Source organism: Schistocerca serialis, chromosome 5 (genome assembly GCF_023864345.2).
Source record: "Schistocerca serialis cubense isolate TAMUIC-IGC-003099 chromosome 5, iqSchSeri2.2, whole genome shotgun sequence".
In the NCBI taxonomy this organism is placed as follows: Eukaryota; Metazoa; Arthropoda; class Insecta; order Orthoptera; family Acrididae; genus Schistocerca; species Schistocerca serialis.
In genome coordinates, this window is record NC_064642.1 from 208,340,356 (window position 1) to 208,362,294 (window position 21,939).

At 42.0% G+C, this 21,939-nt stretch overlaps 1 protein-coding gene across 1 annotated transcript in view; it reads left to right on the top strand.

Annotated features, from left to right (window-relative positions):
* The window catches only part of LOC126481853 (hexosaminidase D-like), a gene marked incomplete at its 5' end in the record, with an annotated part of 157,399 nt that extends 138,022 nt beyond the window's left edge, over positions 1-19,377 (top strand). Inside the window, 2 exons of the mRNA XM_050105813.1 lie at positions 8,090-8,257; positions 16,235-19,377. Coding sequence (XP_049961770.1) covers positions 8,090-8,257; positions 16,235-16,438 — 372 coding nt within the window. The remainder of the gene's footprint in view (positions 1-8,089; positions 8,258-16,234) is intronic.
* Positions 19,378-21,939: the final 2,562 nt, after the last annotated feature.

The window sequence follows — 21,939 nt, forward strand, 5'->3', positions numbered from 1 at the left end:
TGGACATAACTAGTGTATACACATAACTAGGCTATGCACTTATGTTGTCTCTTACTGTGTGCTACCACACGTATTGCACAAGTGTTGGAGTGGCAGCTATTCAAAATACAATATCCCGTAAACGACTTGCACTAGAATCCTGCAACAAACACTACTGTCATTCTAATTTATCCTACTTTTAGTTTATTAATGTCAATAGACATTCGCCCATTTAAGAACGTGTATCTTTGCACAAAAAATCACTTTCTCAGTATTATTACAATCTTTTAACTGGCTAGCAATCCATTCGGTGAAAACTGTACATCAACAGCAGTGTCCACTTCCGCAGTGTTTGTGGTGCAAGTCTTAGGTGATTCACCCTGTATGCGTACAACTAGCGTCAGCTTAGGTAGCCTTTTTAAAGATATGATGAAAAGCTTGAAGTAAACCTTGGAAATCCAAACGATGAAGTTATCGCTCCGAAATTCTTATCAGGAATAAAAAACCTAAAAAACAAAAATACAGTAAACACTATTTAATTCATGAAGTATATTGCGTGTCCCTAACAGCCCAGTACCTAGGAGCTGCAGGCGGGGGCGGTGCTGTCGCTGCCGGAGTACTGATGATTCATTATGTTGTGCAGTCCCTGTTAATACATTTCAATAAAACGAATATCGCAAAGACGCTGATTTTATAGATATTACCTGGAGATGACGGCAAGGTACGCTGTCGAAATAGTGTTTCGTAGACGACTGTATTCGACCGGACACCCGAGTGCAGTACAGACGAATATATCTTGGTGGAATAAGACTTCAAACATTTTGGCTGTTACGTCAAGAAGGTTCTAGTAAGCAATGTATGCAGTGTGTTTCACAAATCTCATTATAGGCTTTTAAGGTGCTGTAAAGGGGACTTAGTAGATAAAGTTTTGGTCGGGAACCCATGTTCGCATATGTGCCGCTTTGTTATAAAATAAGTGTAAAGACTGGAACACTTTGAAATATCCCGCTTCACGCCAGGCACGCAAACATAGGAGAGGACGACATCGTCAGTAGCTAGTTCTGTAATTATGACATCACATGCCATTTTCGTCCGACTACAACAACGGCTGCGAGAAACTGCTATGTTCGCAACTAGAAGGGTTGACTGTGGTGCTCCACGGACGCTTCACAGTCTCGACTTTGAAGAGGATATTCTTCCTCAAGTAGAAGGGAACCCGACGAATACTCGACACATTGCCCGTGCCATGGACTCCTGTAGAGCGCACAGGTCAGAGCTCATTGCTTCTGCTATGTGAATACCGCGAATCTGGAGATTTGAAGGTGAACAAACTTATTTTCTATCCAAATTGTACATTTCTGTACATGGATACTGCATAAAAACTGTATCTACTAACAAGGAACGCCTTCAGTGCGAGGTCATAAGTTCAATCATTAGTTAAGCTCATTTGAAAGCGTTGTGTTAACAATTATGACTGGAAAAATATTAACTTCTAATGACTCACCATGTGTAACCAGGAGGGCGGCAGAGAATGAGTGTCCGGGAGGAGCAGAGATCAATCGTCTATGGGATGTGTGTATTACACTTCACAAAATGGCCATCGTCGGCATTGAAGAAATGTTCAAATGAAACCATTAAATTACATCATGAATACCAAATGAAAAATGGCGCGCCACAGTGACGACAAAGGTTCGCACTACCAAGATCGAAGGCGAACTCCTCGGGAGTTACTAACAGTGCAGGACGTTCAGCTAGGCATCCGCTCTTAAACAACGCTATAGAATCATATTGGTGCAACGAGGTAATGAGAACTGATAGAATGTGATGGTATGCAACCGAATGTGAAACAGTTTGTCGAGGAGTTTGTCGTGAAACTGGCTATCCTTTAAGACGTAGCTGCAGACAGTGCCATATCACGTTTTATAGGCACGGAAAAAACAAACATCCAGAGGGCGAATTTGTCCAGTGGTTTCAGTTGGTACGTCCCATAGTTTTCAGGAAGAATATTTTGCTCTAAACTAGTATGACTTTTATAGGTAGACCGGGAATCAGGCAAAAGTAAGCTTGTCCTTAGGCTAGTTAGGTTTAAGTAGTTCTAAGTTCCAGGGGACTGATGACCACAGATGTTAAGTCCCATAGTGCTCAAAGCCATTTGAACCATTTGAACCAAAAGTAAACTATTTTGACCAGCTATTGGCCAGAAACAGTACTCATACCATAGTTGTAGTTCTCTCACGCCCATTTTCCGATTCTCGCTTCCTGTTACGTAAATATTCTGTTCTGGCCTCGCAAGACCATGCAATCGAGAAAGAATGGTACAGGGCAGAGCCCCTTCCAACTTCTCGCAGCACAGTAAATAACTTTGTAGCTAATTTACCGTTCAGATTGACAGTCGGCGTGATTGTATACGAACGTGTTAAGGCATTGATCTTAGTTTATCTTGATACAGGTCTCTCGGTTCCCCTAAATTCCAGGATTCCCTTCGTATGCGTTTCCTCTTCAAATCTCGATTAATCTGAGTTGAAAACGAATTCTTAACTGAACGATGGGATAAATTTATCTCATCTAGAAATTTTTGGTCTGATTCCGCAGTTTGGTGTCCATAGGCAAATTAACACTTTGTTTCCAGTTTTGCTATCTTACTTCTTCCAATTCCGTAACACTGTTTGAAGTTATGCAACCATCCTTTGCTTGCCTTGAAATCACTGTAATATATGTCGCGTGCAATTTCATGTACAGGGTGATTATAATTAATGTTAAACTTTCAAACCCCTGTAGAAATAACACCATTTGTCAGAATGACGTCAAATTGCAATTGAACATTATCGGAGAAGAGGGAAGACGTATGGCAGAAGAAAAATAAATTGTTACAAAATGTAGTAATAGATGGCGCTGTAAGCATCATAATTTAATAGTGATAATGACAAATGAATCATACAACAATACGTAAGCTGTACGTTTGACGTTGAACAAACTATACTACTCAGTGTGCATGCGTGTACAGGTGTGATACTGTTATTTATGTAAGCCCATCCGCCATGGTAAGGTCATATGACATCGGATGGGAAAAATCAGTTTTTAATTGTCCTGAGGCCAAAAGCTGCATTAAAAGCATCACTCACATCGGTTTTTAATAGTTCTCAGGCCAAAACTTGCATAAAAAGCATCAATCAAAATCAAATCGGATTATTAATTTCCATGTAACTGGCGCAAAACGTGTTCAATATGCTGTTCACCATTTTCTGCCAAAGGTTGAAATCGAGAAACAGTATGATCCACAACTGATCGAAGCGTTTCCGTGTTCGCGTTCTGAATGTGTTGCGAAATGCGTTCCTTCAGTGCAGCTAAGTTTGCAATCGGAACACTGAACACAATATCTTTCAGATAGCCCCACAGCCACAAGTCACACGGATAAAAATCATGTGATCGGGACGCCAGGCTGTAGGGAAATGGCGGCTGATAATTGGCGCTTCAGAAGCTAGTTAACTGGATTTGCAATGTGCGGAGGTGCGCCATCTTGCAGAAAAATGGTCCCATCAACACATTCATGCTATTGGAGAGTTGGAATGACGTGATTGCGGTCCGCAGCTCGTGGTCGTGTGGTAGCGTTCTCGCTTCTCGCGCCCGGGTTCCCGGGTTCGATTCCCGGCGGGGTCAGGGATTTTCTCTGCCTCGTGATGACTGGGTGTTGTCTGATGTCCTTAGGTTAGTTGGGTTTAAGTAGTTCTAAGTTCTAGGGGACTGATGACCATAGATGTTAAGTCCCATAGTGCTCAGAGCCATTTGAACCATTTTTTTTTTTTTGACGTGGTTGCTCAAAGGCACTCATAGCGCTTACCAGTGACGACGGTACAGGTAACAGGACCGGAGGCGCCTGTCTCTTCGAAAAAATATGGCCCTATGGTAAATGATGCCGTAAACCCGCACCACACAGTGATATTTCCAGGATGAAGTGGTACTGGTTGATTTGCGTGTGGATTTTAAAATATGGCCCCATGGTAAATGATGCCGTAAACCCCCACCACACAGTGATATTTCCAGGATGAAGTGGTACTGGTTGATTTGCGTGTGGATTTTCCGTTGCTCGTATTCGACAATTCTGTGTATTGACATATCTTGCCAGATGGAGGTGAGCTTCGTCTGTCCACAAAATATCCCACGGGCAATCATTGTCCACTTCCATGCGAACAAGAAATTCTAAAGCAAAGGTCTCTCATACTGGTAGGTCAACAGGAACCAACTCGTGCACATGAGTAATTTTGAATGGATAGTAAAGAAGGATGGTTAAAATGGCTCTGAGCACTATGGGACATCAGTCCCCTAGAACTTAGAACTACTTAAACCTAACTAACCTAACGACATCACACACATCCATGCCCGAGGCAGGATTCGAACCTGCGACCGCAGCATTCGCTCGGTTCCGGACTGAACGCCTAGAACCGCTAGACCACCGCGGCCGGCAAAGAAGGATGTTTCGTAGGATTTTACGCCCCGTGCTCAGGGGTATGTCCAATGTTTCGGCAATTCTCCGTGCACTAAACGTTTGCACACCACCGCTATTCTCCTCCTGCACTGCTGCGGCCACTGCTTCCACTGACGCCGAATCAATTCGTTTCCTCCCTCTACCAGGTTGGACACCAAAAGAACAAGTCTTTTAGAATTTCCGAATCATTTTCTTCAGACCCATGGTAGTCATCGGACCAACGCCTTTTTTCAAACCTTTCAGTGTCCGGAACTCCTGCAGAGCGACTTATTCACAGTCATCATTCTTGTAATACAGCTTTACAAGCGGAGCGCGATTCTGCATTGAGACAGTCATGGCGAATGTCGCAGACGCGAAAGGAGGGAAAGCCTTGTACCCGGCGTGTTTATACCAACTTCAGTGGGTCGTGCGCATGACAGGTGTTTTCATTTACGTATTGCGACACATACAGCGCCATCTATTGATCAATTTTCTCTCTATTTTTTCTTCTTCTTTCATACGTTTTCCCCCTTCTCCGATAATATTCCTTTGCAATTTAACATCATTCTGACTGGTGGTTTTATTTCTACAGCATTTTGAAAGTTTAACTTTAATTATAATAACCCTGTACATAACGTAGCAGACGACTATATGCGCATACTGTAAACTGCATCGAGCGTCCTTCAAACACGCAAACACTAGTTTTTATACCAAGTGCGCCTTGAATATACGTAGTTTCTCTTATGCACGTATTCGGAATCTATTCATAATTTTTTTACCATGCTGCGGATGATCTTTCACATACGTAATCGTGTTTAGTACCCGCTTCTTGATAACAACTGTTTTCTACTACGTTTCAGTGGAGACGGGATTTGTGGCTGTGTGTCCGACAAGGATAATGAACTGCATGGCTCGTCACCTGTTTTATTAACACTTTCACATGTTAAGCACGTGTCGTCATTACTGTACTCGTCATCTAATTGGCCGCATAGCCAAGTGTGTACGAAACCACACATTCCACTGAATCATCATGCAGAAACGCTAACATTTCACCTGCCACTTGTTTCTCACTCTGCGAAATCCCTTGGGTGCCTTTCTGACGAAATGTCAGTGCTGGAATATGTTGTTGTAGATACAACTCAGTGTTCGCTTTGTTGTGAGTTAGTCATCGATTAAGCAGTTCAACCACGTTCTGAAGCTTCATGCTGTGTTCGCTGTTGTGTACCCTCAGTCCCACCCCCTGTTGACATTAGCATCGAATATTGTGGTTGCACGGTAGTCAATATTTGAGGCGTCGGATGCAATTAACATCATTGGCTTTTTACGACCTCGCACTCGAGGAGTTCCTTGTATGTATTCCTTAGAACACTTAAATGACTGCAATAGGAATGTCAAACACCCTTTATCTAAAAATATTTAAACTGCAATGTAATTATCTATTCAGAATTTGTACAAAACTGTTGATCAAATTCCCTAGGTACATAACTACGCATATTCTGATTTTTGTACTCGTTTTCTATAGTGTACAGCATAACAAGATTTTAAAAATGGGCTCTTTGCAGCTGACTTTTAGCCATCATGTGTCTATGTACTTATTTTGCGATGTGTCAATGCAAATTGACATAAGATCGCATAACATTGCATTTTCAGCGAGGCGTTTCGGAGAGGCTACTCACTCTCTTCCCATCTTCTGGCAAAGTGCCGATGCATCCCAGTCCGAGTATCGGCGGTGGACATTTAAAAATCTCTCGACGTCCGCTCCACAACACCAACAGCCGGCCCACATGATCGTTTACGTAGCTGGCAACTCTGCGTCCGCCGTCCATCGCTGCGCTAGGAGATGCGGACTGCTGCCCCTCCTGTCTTGATAGCTTCAAAGTCTGACTTCCGTGATGCGCTGAAGACAAAATGATTAGCTCGATTAACAAGATTCGTCGACACTCGTACGTCTGTTGCCTTCCTAGGGAGGCTGTCGCCAAAAAACTATTATCTGAGACGTCTTTTTTTCCAAATCGACAATTTGCTTTTCCGATAAGCTGTGTGCTTGGGCAATGCAGATTTACTTCAGTGCCATGGTCTTACGTTGCGCACATATTCAATGCAGCATAGGGGGAGACAGCGCGGAGTTTGTCCTCTGTAAGATTTTCCTCATTAGCACGGAATGTGAAAGGCCCCAGGTCTACGAAGTCAAAGCTATCTATCACGCTGCCCAGAAAGTTCCTTATTTTTGAAAGTGATCTTAATATGAGCCTAGCCGACCGGAGTGGCCGAGCGTTTCTAGGCGCTTCAGTCTGTAACCGCGCGACCGCTACGGTCGCAGGTTCGAATCCTGCCTCGGGCATAGATGTGTGTGATGTCCTTAAGTTAGTTAGGTTTAAGTAGTTCTAAGTTCTAGGGGACTGATGACCTCAGCAGTTAAGTCCCATACTGCTCAGAGCCACTTGAACCATTTTTTAATATGAGCCTAATACCTTTCTTAGACGGAACTTGGCCGATTCTTGAGGAAACTGCAGCGACATACGGCAGGGACGCAGATATTTTTTTCTCTTTCATTGTTTTCTGTTCCTTCACTATTTGTGTTGGGTCTGGGTACTCCCCAGTGTCTTCTTAATTTCTTCACTTCTATAGCCGCTGGAACCAAAACTGTTTTTAGGCCCTAGAGCTCATCGGTTATTAGGATTGTGACATGACCTACGTTGCTTCGATGTAAATTGAAGTGGTAGGGGGAGAAACTAAAGGAAAGGAAAGGAAAGGAACCAATCATATAAACTGCATCAGGGCTTTCTGCAGAAGCAACGGAGATGAGTAAAAATGTGTGCCGGTCCAGGACTCGAACCCTTACTAGGTAGTTGCATTAAGCAATGTGCCACACACAGTGTTTACCGCAAATGTGTGAACTATCTCGGCACGTTCCCCGGCTGACTCAAATTCCCACCTGGCGCCACCAATATGCAGTCACCTCCATCTCCTCTATGATCGCTAAGTTTAAATGCCAGCTGGAGGTCGAACGAAAATGTGCATGGACTGAAGGCTATGGATACATTGCCCATCGGCACAAATCAATTATATGAGAGCGTAGTGACTGTTCTTCCGGACACGTCTAAAAGAACAGACATCACTCACTCACACAGTATAACAATGTCAACATATCGTTGATACCGAAGCCTCCCCTGTTCTTCACAAACGATTATTCTGTCAGATTCCCAGTTCATGTTAGCGTGTACTGTCGTCAGTAATGACAGAAAGAAGTGCTGCAGTACTGAGACACTGGTCTCACATTAGAACGGAGGGCGTTTTAAATCCACGTCCGGCCGTAGTTTTCCATGATCGCTTAAGGTAAATGCTGGGATGGTTCCCTTGAAAGGAACACAATCGATTTGCCCTCCAACCCTTGCCAAATCCGAGTTTGTGCTCTGTGTGAAGACCTCGTCGTTGACGAGAAGATGAACCCCAACCTTCCTTTCTTCCTTTTCGTTGGTAGCGCGACTCTGATAATCGTAATTCTACGGTCATTTCTTAAACTGTCGAGGAAGCGCTGTTGTTCCGTCACGTTTCGACATGGTGGAGTGACCGCATAGCTGGGGCTAACGTGGAACACGATTATGTTGAGGCAAGAGATGGGTAGACGCGACATTTTCCTGTCCACAGGCCAAGGAGCTGCTTGAAAGCGTGCGGCACAACAAGGGCTGGATGACGGAGTACAACGTGCGACACAACTTCTCGACGCCGCTGCGCGTGGACGAGCTGATGGCTGAGCAGCCGCGAGTCTACCACACCGTGCTGTCACTCGTCCGCTCCGCGCAGGACTCCCTGCAGGTACTGTACGTTCTCTCCTGGCTGATCACAGCGGTCACCATCTGAGACAGCCGGCCGTTGTAGCCGAGCGGTTCCAGGCGCTTCAGTCCGGAACCGCGCTGCTGCTACGGTCACAGGTTGAAATCCTGCCTCGGGCGTGGCTGTGTGTGATTTCCTTAAGTTAGTTAGGTTTAAGTAGTTCTAAGCCTAGGGGGCTGATGACCCCAAATGTTAAGTCCCATAGTGCTCAGAGCCATTTGCACCATTTTTGAACCATCTGAGACAAGACCATTCGCGGCCGGAGGAGGCCGTTGGCACTAGCAGGTTCGCTCTAGAAAGGAACCTATATGGAAGGGAGAGCAAGCATTTCAGTTATGGTACTATTGAGAAATTAGACGTATCTTTGGCTTCAGTAAATCACAACAGCTTGGTGTACATTGATAGTAGAGGTTACATAGTTAACAGAGCATGTCAATGGTTTCAAAAGTTAGCAAATTCTCTTACGGCTCTAAACAAGGGAGCTGCCATAAGAAACTGTTGGCTTGTTGTCCAGACGTAGTTCAACCAGACGTAGTTCTAACTAGAGACTGAATTCTACTGGAGGTCAGAATTATGCTGCCTGTGTAACAGAAGCGAAGAACCAAGGAGGGGAGGAGGAAACGAAATTAACCTTCAGGGGTTGAGAGGGTACCTGATGTTATTTCAGTGATTACAGTATCTAGTCAAACTTGCAAAGAACTTTGCAGTATGAGTTCACTTACCAGCTGACGTTGCATCCCCTTTGACCTGGATGGATGCGCTGATTTGGTTGGAAAGAGTGTCATTAAGATGTACTGAGAAAAGTGGGCTCAGAATTGACGTAACTTGCCCACGATATCCGACATACTGGCTTTGGGGCAACGTTCGATCTGGTTCCACACATCTTGTACGACGGTAATCCCAAAAGTACGGTCTCCTATTTTCTTATAAGTACAGAACTCTGTTTGTGTGGCAGTTGGTCACTTTGTTATGAAGAGTGCTTCACGCGCTGTGTGTAAACATGAATACACCGCGCTGAGGCGCTCAGTCTTGGTTTGGCAACAGTTGAGAATGGAGCTCTCGTTGGACGTTACCGCCAAGTGCGAATTGCGCGCAGTTATTCGGTTTTTGGACGCAAAGGGCACTGCGCTGATTGAAATCCATCACTAATTGACGGAAGTGTATGGTGAGTCGTGTATGGATGTCAAAAATGTTCGAATGTGGTGTAGAGAGTTTGCTGCTGGTCGGACCGAAATTCACGACGAACAAAGGAGCGGGAGACAATCATTTTCTGAGGAGACAGTGTTGAGGGTTGAGCAAAGCATGCGTGAAGATCGAAGGATCACCCTGGATGACCTCTGCACATTGGTTGTTGAGGTTTCCCGAAGTACCGCTCACAGAATTTGAATGGAAACATTGAACTACCGGAAGGTGTGCGCAGGATGGGTACCAGGCATGCTGATTGAGGACCACGTGCGGCAACGAGTTGATGCTTCCCGCGCATTTCTTCACCATCTTTCAGCCGAAGAGGACAACTTTCTGGACTCAATTGTCACGGGTGACGAAACGCGGGCATACCACTCCACACCTGAGACCAAGCAACAATCATGCCAGTGGCGGCATCCTTCTTCTCCAAAGCCGCGGAAATTCAAACAAACACAATCTGCCGGTAAAGTCATGACAATCGTTTTTTGGCATCAGAAAAGGTATTGTTGGTCGACTTTATGCCCACTGGGACCACAATTAACGCTGACAGTTACTGTGAGACTCTGAAAAAACTCAAACGAGCAATTCAGAACCGGAGAAGAGGAATGTCGAGCAAGGGCGTACACATTCTCCATGACAACCCTTGCCCACACATCGCTCGGCAAACCTGAAACAATTTCAGTGGCACATAATCATCCACTCATCCTATAGTCCTGACGTGGCGCCCAGTGACAACCACCTGTTCCCTAAGTTAAAAGAACATTTGTCGGGAAAGCGATTCAGCTCCCACGACGAGGTGAAAGAAGAAGTTCATAACTTTCTGAAAAGCATGGCGGCGAGTTGGTATCACATGGACATACAAAAACTGCCACAGCGTCTAAAAAATGCATCGACAGAAATGGTGATTATGTCGAAAATTAGCTAAATGTTCAAGCTGTAAACTGATGTAAACCATTGTAGAAATAAATAGGTCTACGCACTTATAAAAAAATAGGGGACTTTACTTTTGTGATTACCTTCGTATTTGGGGCGGATCTGGGTATCTTGCTGGCACACGAGAGTACCACAGCATCACACAGACAATTCACAGAGGCACTTGCCATTGTGGGCGAGCATTTTCCTGTTCAAAAATGGCACCAAGGTAGTGTCGCATGGGAGATAACACAAGAGGACTGAGGATGTCCATGACGTATCGTTGCGCCCTCAATGTTCCCTCAATTTCTATCATCTGTGACCTGAGGTCGTGTTTGGTGACCACATACCATGACATCGAGAGTAACACAGCTATAATCCTCCAAAAAAATTGGAGGAATGAGAGCTGTCGCCATGTCGCTGCCATACTAACTGAAGACGGTCATCTGGGGTAGCGCAACAATTCATCACTGAACACAATACAACGCCATTCATCATCGCTCCGTGCATCCCGGTCACAGAACCACTACAAACACAGCCGTTTGTGCCAAGGTGTTAACGGCAGCCTGTGCATGGTACGGTCACTCCCGGGTCCGCCTCTTGCTAGTCTCTCACGAGCCGTGTGGGGTGACACAGAATATTGCAGGGACTTGCTGTTGCAGGTGTTAAGGGGCTACGATGTGCTTGGTGCACAATATGGCGATGCTCACTTGTGGTGGTCAGACGTGGTGTATGGAAACCTTGATGACGAGTATGACTGCCATCACGTTCCCATGCAGTCCAATATTCGGCCACTGTCACACCCAAATGCCCCTCAAATCTGGATATTGCACGATTCGAACAGCTGGCAACAATGAAACACCTTTTAATATCTGTCTCGTGCTGACAACTCTGTCTCAGACGGGTACGTGGCATCTCCGTGTCCTACACAGTTATCTCTCAACGTCTCACGCTTTGGTGTCTTACCAGGCGTGGTGATAAAAGTTAAACACGAACAACACTAACGCAGTGCCTTGGCCGTTCCACCTGGCCCTGCGAATTTCAACTCTAATCGTTTACATAACCGTACATGTACCACGTTACGCTGAGATCCAGCCCTGTCTCCTGAATGTTTCACTTTTTTGTCAGGCAGTGTATTACCCACCACTTGTACTGTCGTGTGTTGTAGGAGGCGCAAGCCTTCTCCTTCTCTCGATGTTATCCCAGTAGCAGTCGCCATCCCGACTCTGGATTCCACGGCATTCAATCTTCGCCTCCATAGTCCCTCCGTTTCACTTTCTACAGTACTTTGTTACGTTCATTCGGATGTGGTGGTTAGACTCTGGATGTGGATTTTTTTTTAGTATTTGTCAAAAAGGAGATTGGCAAAAAATCGTAATAGCTGTGACCACCAAATAAACTGTGTATGAAAGTAAATCCCAGGTCTCTTCCAAGTAATTCAGGGTGTGAGGTCATGATTATGACAATGCATCTATCGTACAGGGACAACAAAACGTGTGCCCACTCGGAGCTGTTTAACACAAGTATTCTATTCATTGGTACTAAATTTTGTTTCATTTCCATACTCTTCCATGTTGTTGTGGTCTTCAGTCCAGGGACTGGTTTGATGCAGGTCTCCATGCTACCCTATCCTGTGCAAGCGTCTTCATCTCCAAGAACCTACTGCAACCTATATCCTTCAGAATCTGCTTAGTATATTCATCTCTTGGTCTCCCTCTACGATTTTTACCCTCCACGCTGCCCTGCAGTACTAACTTTGTGATCCCTTGATGTCTCAGAACATGTCCTACCAACCGATTCTTTCTTCGAGTCAAATTGTGCCACAAATTCCTCTTCTTCCCAATTCTATTCAGTACCTCCTCATTAGTTACGTGATGTATCCACCTAATCTTCAGCATTCTTCAGTAGCGCCACATTTCGAAAGCTTCTGTTCTCTTCTTATCTAAACTATTTATCGTCCATGTTTCACTTCCATAATGGCTGCACTCGATGCAAATACTTTCAGGAGAGACTCCCTGACGCTTAAATCTGTACTCGATGTTAACAGATTTCTCTTCTCCAGAAACGCTTCCCTTGCCTTTGCCAATTTACATTTTATATCCTCTCTACTTCAACCCTCATGAGTTACTTTGCTCCCCAATACGAGAATTGGAACTTTAATAGTGGCAACTATTTAATTACAGCTCGTACAAAATAGATACGTGTTTCAAAGTTTTACTGACCTTCAAAGTAGCCACCAGCATTGTGTATAATCCGTTACCAGCGATGTGGAGGTCGTAGGATACTCTTAGCAGTGCCAATTGTTTTGACAGTTCGAGCGGCGCGGTCTATTGCCCAACGAATTTGTAGCAGTTCTGCAGCGAATGCCGTGACGTGTTTTCTTCAGTTTAGAAATCGAGTTGAACTCACGAGGGCTTAAGTCTGGGGAGTGCAGTAGGTGCTATAGCACTCGTTTGAACATATATGCAGGGTCTAGCCAAGCCTGCAAGTTTCTCTGCTGTACTTGACCACTAATGGGACGTGTGCAGTTTCCTCAATACATTGCTGGAGTCAGTCGTAATCAGAACGGTGCTCTGTGCAGTTACGCGTGCATCATGTCGGAGCTAAGTGAATTCGAACACGAACAAATTGTTGGTGCTCATTTGGTTGGTGCTTCCGTAACCGAGGTACCGAAGTGTTTGGTGACTTAAGAGGCACAACATATAAGAATTTTACTCCAGACAGGGAAAGTGGAGAAACATCATCAGCTAAGTCACAACGTGGACGAAAGCAAGTGTTGAGTGATCGCAGCAGGCGGTTATTCAAGAGGGTTGTAACGAGAAATAAGGGGATGATACCTGCAAAACTCACTGCAGAACTGTGTGTTGCACTCATGAACCCCGTCAAGATCGAAACAATACGGTGGGACACAGGGTGAGTTGGAAATTCAAAACGACCCATCAGTGATGCAGATGCCCATAGAAGGAAAACGTGATGCTAATCCACAGAACTTGGGCTATGGAGCAATGGAACATTGTGATTTGATCGGCTGAATCTTGTTTCGTACTGTTTACAGCTTCTGGCCGCGCTAACGTGCCAAGAGCAAAATAGGACGGCGGTTCGGTGATGATTTGGGAACTATATCACGGTATTGCATGGGCACCATGATTACTCTGCAAGGTCACGTTACTACAAAAGATTAAGTGATAATTTTGGCGGATTAGGCCCATCCCATGGTACATTTTTGTCCCCAAATGATGATACTGTGTTCTAAGACGACAGAATCCACTTTCCTGCATCTCGCATCGTCCAGGACGAGGATGAATTGTCGCAACTCCTCTGGCCATTACACTGCCCATTGTGCCTTTATAGTCTTCTTTGGAGAGAAGGATCGTGATCGCTATCCACCTCCGTCATCACCACCTGCATTTGCACTATTTTGCAGGAAGAATGGTATAATTTTCCCTTGGAAACCATGTAGGACCAATATTTATTGATTCGGACACGACTGAATGCTGTTTTGAATGAAAGCGGTTTTCCTACACTGTATTAGGCACGGTAATTGTGATGTTTTTGGTGTTTCCATATTTTTGTCGACCCTTTTTATATTGGAAACGTTATAGATCCTATTACCTTTGTGTAGGACACACCTAACGTTGCTTTCGTTTATGTGGTGCACTCGCCGTCCGTTAAAACATACATGGGTCTATTACTGAAATATTCCTCGAGCCAGCCACATTCGAGAAGAGACTGCTTGTGGTTGTATCTTGGATAGTACTCTTCGGCGCAGTACAGTGTCTACAGTCCTTAGGAAGATTGTGTTGCTGCGTGCATTTATTGCTTGCAATATATAGTTTTTGATTAAAGCATGCTGTGTTTCCCACAAGTGTCTTTTCCTGGAACCGTGCTGAATCTCTGAGAGACTCTTGTTTTCCTACAGGACCGAAAGAACGTTTGAGCTTGAATGTTCTCACGGATTCTGCGACATATGGACGTCAGCGATTTTGATCTGTAATTCGTTGCATCCAGTGTCTTTCCCTTGTTGTGAACTGGAATAATCAGAAACTTCTATAGTCAAACGAAACTACCCGCTTCGCGTGAGAGTCTCGACAAGTACCCGATAGGAAAGGAGCTATTTTCACGTTATGTTCGGTGTAAAATCGAACTGGGCTTCAGTCATAGCTTAATGTCATGTCCGCAGAAAGTAGTCAGCACTCAGTAAAGATGTAGTAGCAGGCTCGCGTTGTATTATTTTACGAGTATACAAAAGTTTCTACAATTAAAGAAATATTTTATGGCCAAGCTCGCGTTTGAAAATACTTCTTATTGACCCGTTTCAACAGATACAACCGTTATCTTCAGATCTTCAAAAAAATATTCTTGTTGTATGTCATGTTCCATTATGCGTTCACTACTCATGCCATGTTAACATTTTAGCGCAGAGTATATTTCACATAGTTTGTCAAAAATAAAATTACAAAGAGTCTCGTCACAAGTAAACATGTTCACAACTATAACGCACCTTGTAGAACTTGGAATGTCTACGTACGTAGTATTTCTTTGATGCTTGTCAGTTTCCCAGATCCACAATACATAGAAAAAGTGCACATTTATGCCAATGTTTAATATTAATTGACGAGTGAAACACGTCTTGGAACATGCTCACTGCACAACTATGCATTTCGAGTGAGAAGGTTCCGTGAAAATGCCAAGTTGTACAAGGTGAATTTTAGGTGTGTAGATTTTCCTTGTGACAAACCTGTAATTTTATTTTTGAGAAATTTGTCTGGAATGTGAAATACAATATTAGCATCGTATGAATAATGAACACTCAATGGAACATGACATACAACACAAAAAATATTTTGAAAATCTGAAGATGGTAGTTGTATGTGTGAAAACCGGTCTTCGCTATAAAAAGTTTATTTAAAGAACATATAGCTCGCCCCTTCTCATTTCTGAATATGAGAAACTTCAGTCAGTATATGCAATCAAATGGTAATGTCCAAATTAGAGCCACTCCACAACACTCACTTCGTATGGAATCCTCAGATCACTGACAAATCTTTGAGGTGGGCACTTCTTAATCCTGTGTTCTATTGCTTACTCCTCCTCTCAACAATCACAGTGAGTAGCCTAACGGAAACCCCACCTCCTCAAAGTACAATCACAGCTTCCTTGATCCATCCTAATGCCGTTGAGTTTCGACCAGATTTGTCGTGGTAGCTGGAATCCCTCAACGTCTTTTTCGGATCTTGAGCCAGGTGAGCAGTGTTCAGTAAATGATGTTCGCTGTTTGGAGATCATGCCAAAAGAACTGATGCTTTCTGAATCAAGCCAGAGTATTTTGCTTGATTTCATACGAGCTTAACAGGGAGAGCAGAAGAGTGGATTAGATAAACAGTTGCCGACCAATCTTGAGACTGACAATAAAGAACGATTCTCCCATTGTGGTACTCCAAGTTTACTTCATCTTTCACCTCATTTCTTCTGTTCTTCGCTCATTTCCTCAGTTCGTCGTTCCTCTCTTCTGTTCTTTATTCCTCTCCGTTGTTCTTCACTCCTCACCACAGTTCTTCTCTCCTCTCCTCAATACTTCACTCCTCTCTTCTCTTCTCGTCTACTCTTCTCCGTTTTTTACTCCTCTCCTCTGTTCTTATCTACTGTCCTATGTTACTCACTCCTCATCTCTACGCCTCTCTCCTGTTCTCGTCTACTCTCCTATGTTCTCCTCATCCTCCTCTTATTCCTCTGCTCTTCTCTCCTATTTTTCATTTCCTCTCCTCTCCGTACATCTGACGATTTTGCGGAGTGTAAAAAGAAGTTGAGTGGACGGTACGTTCTCCAACCTACAGCGGTATACGGTTTACATCCGTGTTGCAGGATGTGTTCGACGGCTACACCATCACGGAGTGGGTGGAGCAGCGGCTGTACCCGCTGGTGCGAGACCTGGAGCGGCTCCAGCAGGACGCGGTGGCGCTGAAGGCTGCACGCACGTGGCCGGCGCGGCCGCTGCCGCCGCTGCAAGACCTGCGCCGCCTCGGCATCCCCCTACCAGGAGACCCGCCGCGGCCGCCCCCGCAGTAGCCGCTGCACGCGCGCCTGCACGCACAACCCAGCCTGCCGAGGCGAGAGCCGCCCAGCCTCAACACCTCTGATGTGGTCTCATAGCGCTGGCCAATTCTGAGCCGCAACACATCCACCTGCCGACACCTCCTCTGTTAAGCAGTCGTCTTCTGTCGACGAAGAAGTGTACACGACAAAGTCACTTTCGTTTGGGGTGCCATTCGTCTGTTTACTGTAGTGGCAAAGTATTTTTTTCGACAGTAACGATTAATAATATCAGTTATCAAAGTTTTTTACGACACAATTCTAGTATTCCTCAGACTCACACTGTCCTCATTCGACTATAAAGAGATTTTAGCTATAGTTGTGATAAATTCCAAGTCGGAGTTCTAATTACATCCTGAAGCTATTGCAAACTGAACGAGTATTTTACATACTGGCTACACTCAAGGAAAGATATCTTATACTATCCCAACAATTTGCTCGCTTCATCAACCTCATTACTTACTGTAACACAGTCCACCAGCGGGAAGCAATCTGTGTTCTGCCTTTAACAAAACGCTTTTCCTAATTGCTGCAGCGTTTATGTTCAAACAAGAACAAATGGAGCACTATTAACTCACTATCGTATTTTACAACTACCTGCTTTCATGAACCCTGTCAGCAACACACTGAAGCATGTATCTAATCATGAGTTCTGTGTATCAGCAGTCTGTTTTTGGTAGAACTTTATATTTGCCTCCACCTAGTAATATGCAAAAATGCGTTGGTAGCGTGGTACCACTGACACTACAAGCAGTAACAACAGTTCCAGTGTACCAGTAGACATGACCATTTGATGATATGAAGGATTCAGATTAGTGTTGATAGAACAGCTGCAGAAATACATTCACTTGTTACAGAACTGCAAGAGGTGTCAAAACACTTCTCATTGATGCATTCACAAAAGTTGTGAGATAAAGTGATGAGAAAACAAACTGTAGAAAACCACAGGTGTAAAAAAGGAAGGAAACAAAATGAAAGTAGATGAAAATGAATTTCCATTTATTTTGATTTTTATAGTTTTTGAGATTAACAATTCTTAACATATTCTATAATTGCTGGCAATGAGAACAATTCCCTATATTTCAGCTGACATTTAAGCAAATTGATTGGTAACAATAGTCATGTATCTTGAGTAACAGATATTATGCATCACACAGAACACTGTGTGTTAGATCACTTGCTGTATTTTATTCAGCTGAAAATGTTCGACTTAAAGCTGTTTGGCTTTTAAGCTATTTATTAATAAATTTATAGCTTACAGTAACCGTCATGTAAGAGAAAATATGTCACAAAGGTTCGAAACTCATTTGATAATACTCAGTCAAGAATTTTCTAAGCTGGTAGTGGAGACTGTAAGAACTTTAATGAAAGTTATAGGTAATGAAATTCAAAACACTGACAAAATTAAGGAGACAAAAAAAAGTAGCTGTATGTGTCAGAACTATAAATGACATGTATGTTGCTGTAAATGTTTACAAAGCTTAGAAAATTCTAATTCATTGACATATTTTAACAGTCTTATAAGAAAATGTGAAGTGGAACAACTTTGTAAACATGGACCATTTTGCATTTGTTGATGTTTATGTACATGAAAATGTATTTTATGAATTCTGGTTTATTATGGGAGCAGAATGAGAAAGTATAACCAAAATGATACGGACATAACACATTGTTGCAATGTCTGAATATGACACAATTGTAAATAATGATGTTAAACAATTATTGGTAAGAGACTTTACTTTATACATTTGAATTGGAACCCTGTGTCAGATTTGGGGAAACACCACATCTATGTATGGTATGATAAATTCATGTTTTCCATCTCTGATTAGTATTTACCATGTAAAAGTAAGTGTTTACATATTTGTCATTCCCATTGGTTTAGCTGACTTGGCCATCTGCATGTCATCATTCTTATACACACTGTGAGCCACTGATCTCGTACATTCAAAAGTCTCTATCAGTATTGCCTGATGTTTCAAGAGACCTTCTGATATTTGTGTTGACTAAATAAAATGTTTTATAGTTGTTTATACTTAACAGGTCTGACTATTTGGAGAATTTGGAATGGATGTTGGAAAGAATTATTTTCAGTGAATATATGTACATATATGAGGAGTATGATAATGTAAATCAGTATTTGCAAATTATTAAATGTGCCTGTGGCTTTAATTGCAGCCCTAGTACTGTTCGTGTTGTGTAGTGTTTGGCCACATGTTGTGCAGCACCAACTGGGACCAACTGTATAACATTATTTCTGACACAACGAACTCAAAAAAAGTGATGGCACATTGTTTAAGTTTTGCTGTTCTGTTTAACAGCTGCTATGTAAATAGCTTAAACTCGGTTAAGTGTTAGAGTGAGTGTGTTTACCCAATGTGTTGTGTGATTCTGGTTGTAATTTGAATGAACTATTACATCTTGAAACAGTATCAGCTTCTAAAATAAATTTGATGATAGTTTGACACAGGATATTATTGCTGTTTCAGATAAAGAACATTAAAGAAAGAAAGAATGCTGTGTAATAATAAAAATATATTGTTTATTATGTGAAGTATAAGATCTCCTTAGGGAGAAAGTATGAAAGGACCTATATGACTGGATCAAAAAGTATTTATAATTCATAGTTATAATGGCTGTTACATAAACAGGAGGACAGTATCTAGTTTAATGAACACTGAATGCTAAGGAGAGTGAAATTTTATTTTCATCCTCTTTGCCTATCCCACCCCCACAAATCACTTATAGTCTGTGTTATTTTCTCAAAATTCACATTCCTCAAATCTGCATTGTTTTTAAATGTGTTTTCTCTTTATAAACAGTATTTACTACAAGTACTTTAAAAATGCAGGACTGATTATGTTAAATAGTTATTCATGTGGAAATTGTTTTTAAAATAAAATACTCTGCATTTTCATTTTTGTCTTTGTGAGCCTGAATCCAATTCTTTATAACTGACAGCAAAGATAATAGTTGAGGCTAGTGTTACTACACAGGTGAATATACTCGAAAGAACTGTATAAATTTATTTTGAATTACTTTACTTTTTTGGAAATAACTGGTCACTGACTAAAAGAAATCATAAATTAAAAAAATAAAAGAGACACTGGAATCATAATAGTTACTATTTACTGTCAAAAAGCAATTAATGTGTCTTGATCAGAAATGGGACTTTTACTTTAGATATGAATGAGCCACTACACATTTCAGGCACTTAATGTGTTGTTAACCAGTCTCTGATTGCTTGAATCATATGTCTCACAATTAACTTTCATTGGTCACAATCGCACCAAGTTTATTTCTTCTAGCTTTCATTGTAAAACAGTGGATGAAAACAAAGGTTTTGTGTGTAATAGAAACGCCATGGACAGGACTGATCTGTCACAAAAAACCAAAACAGAAACTTTATCTCAGATGGATCTTGGTGTTCTCTTTGGCATTTCATTGAATTACAGATTGTTGAGACATAGGGCAACCTGTCATAGATTTGTTGCTGGGCATAGTCTCAAAAACTTTAATACAAGGACAGTGTCACAAGCATTAAAAACATGAAACTGTGATCTACTGGCACTTTTTGTTTCTTCAAAGATAAGTCTTTAGTCTTAAAAAGCCATCACCATGTGACAACTTGCTATTAATATCAATGGGAATACCACATAGCAAAATATGATATGAAGTTCTGACAGTTGTTTTTAGCATAAACAGTTATACTTCTTTATACTTACACAAATTTTGGGCATACATTTATATTAAATTTTACTTCATCAGAAAATTGCTATTGTTACAGAAACTAACATTACAACAGTCCAGGACATACTTGTAATTGAGATATGGGAGTAAGTGCATTGCATGAGATACTATCAAATTTAATGAACACATTGACATTTCAGCTGACCTCAGCAGTTGGAAATTACAGATGGAAAAGTTCCCACAATTTATGATGCTACTGATGTAAAGCATTCGATGTATGTCTAACTTTAGGTGGAGAAGAGAAGGAAGCAATCCACTGCCTCATCTGTAGACACAATGGCATAAATTGTCAATTCTTATGGACATGCTCTTAGTTTACTAACAACACACATGGAATCCATTAATATCTATTAATTTATTGCTATAGTATATGGATTTTAAAAGATATTTACTAACTTTTAAGGGAATTTCAAATAAGAGTAAGTTTTTTAGCATTGATATATTTTAAAGAGATAGCTAATGACTGGCTGTCAACTTAATATTAGAGAATACAACATTTATTAAGGTGCAAACACATGGTAAGTATGTGAATATGGAATTTTGAACAAAATATTGTTCCTTTTAGTAAGAAAGGAGAAAAATAGCCAACAGGTCATAACACACATCACGATTGCATATGAATTTATAATTTGTATTTATTTAGTGTGAAACTGGAACAGTCATTTCCTGCTATAGATCATGCTTCATAAGATACAATTCTATTTGCCACAAAGAAAATCATACTGAAGGAAATTGGGAACAGCAACTTCTTTATAAAAGAGAGTAAAATATAAAAGGTTTAAATGCAGTTTCAATAGCTGTGAAATGAAGTACTAACTTTTTCACAACACTACATTTTAGATCACTCTACACTGATGTTATGATGAGGGTACCATCCTTTCTCAACAAAAATCATTTTGTTTCTGAACGAATCTCTCACTGGAACCCAAAATATGCTGTGGCGTTCAGGTACACATGAGAACTTTAATTAAAACAATTTCTAATTACACTACTAAATTTCGGGCATGCAGCCACACCAGTCTTGCAACTTACTCTGAAGATGGCCGGACAGTATGTGGCCGAAGTATCAGTAGAAGAGATTTTATTTGCATGGCTGCGTGCCCAAATTTTAATAGTCTATTCATTAGTCTATTCATTACACTGTGAAAAGTTGAAAATGGACATAATTTCTAATTGTTTCAACTTTTGCTGATTGTATAGGTTCAGCTTATGAACATCAGTATACTTTCTAAGTCTGCTTTGGTTGTCACTGGAATAGCTTTCATTGGTATACCAAATATTGTGGAAAGACTGTTATCATGCAAGGTGTCCACTTCTTTGATATCTCCCTTCCTATACCTTGTTGCCTCCCTCGCCCCCTCTGCCATACTCACAAACACACACACACACACACACACACACACACACACACACACACACACACAAACAAACAAACAAACACACACACACACACACACACACACACACACACACACGCACACACACACACCAATCAAAAAGATACAGAAATTTCTCAACCATTTAAATAAAGTTTTTAATGGTGCTTGGGTGGAATGCAGCACTGCAAGTGCATCATGGGCTGCGGGAAAATTGGAAAAGTAGGGAATCAAAGTATCCTACGCTGGTGTTACCAAATAACACTGAAAAATTAAATTGACTCATAAGATGGTTTGGTGTGGAAAGAAATATGTGAAAACTATTAATTAGACGGAGGGGGACTTGTCATG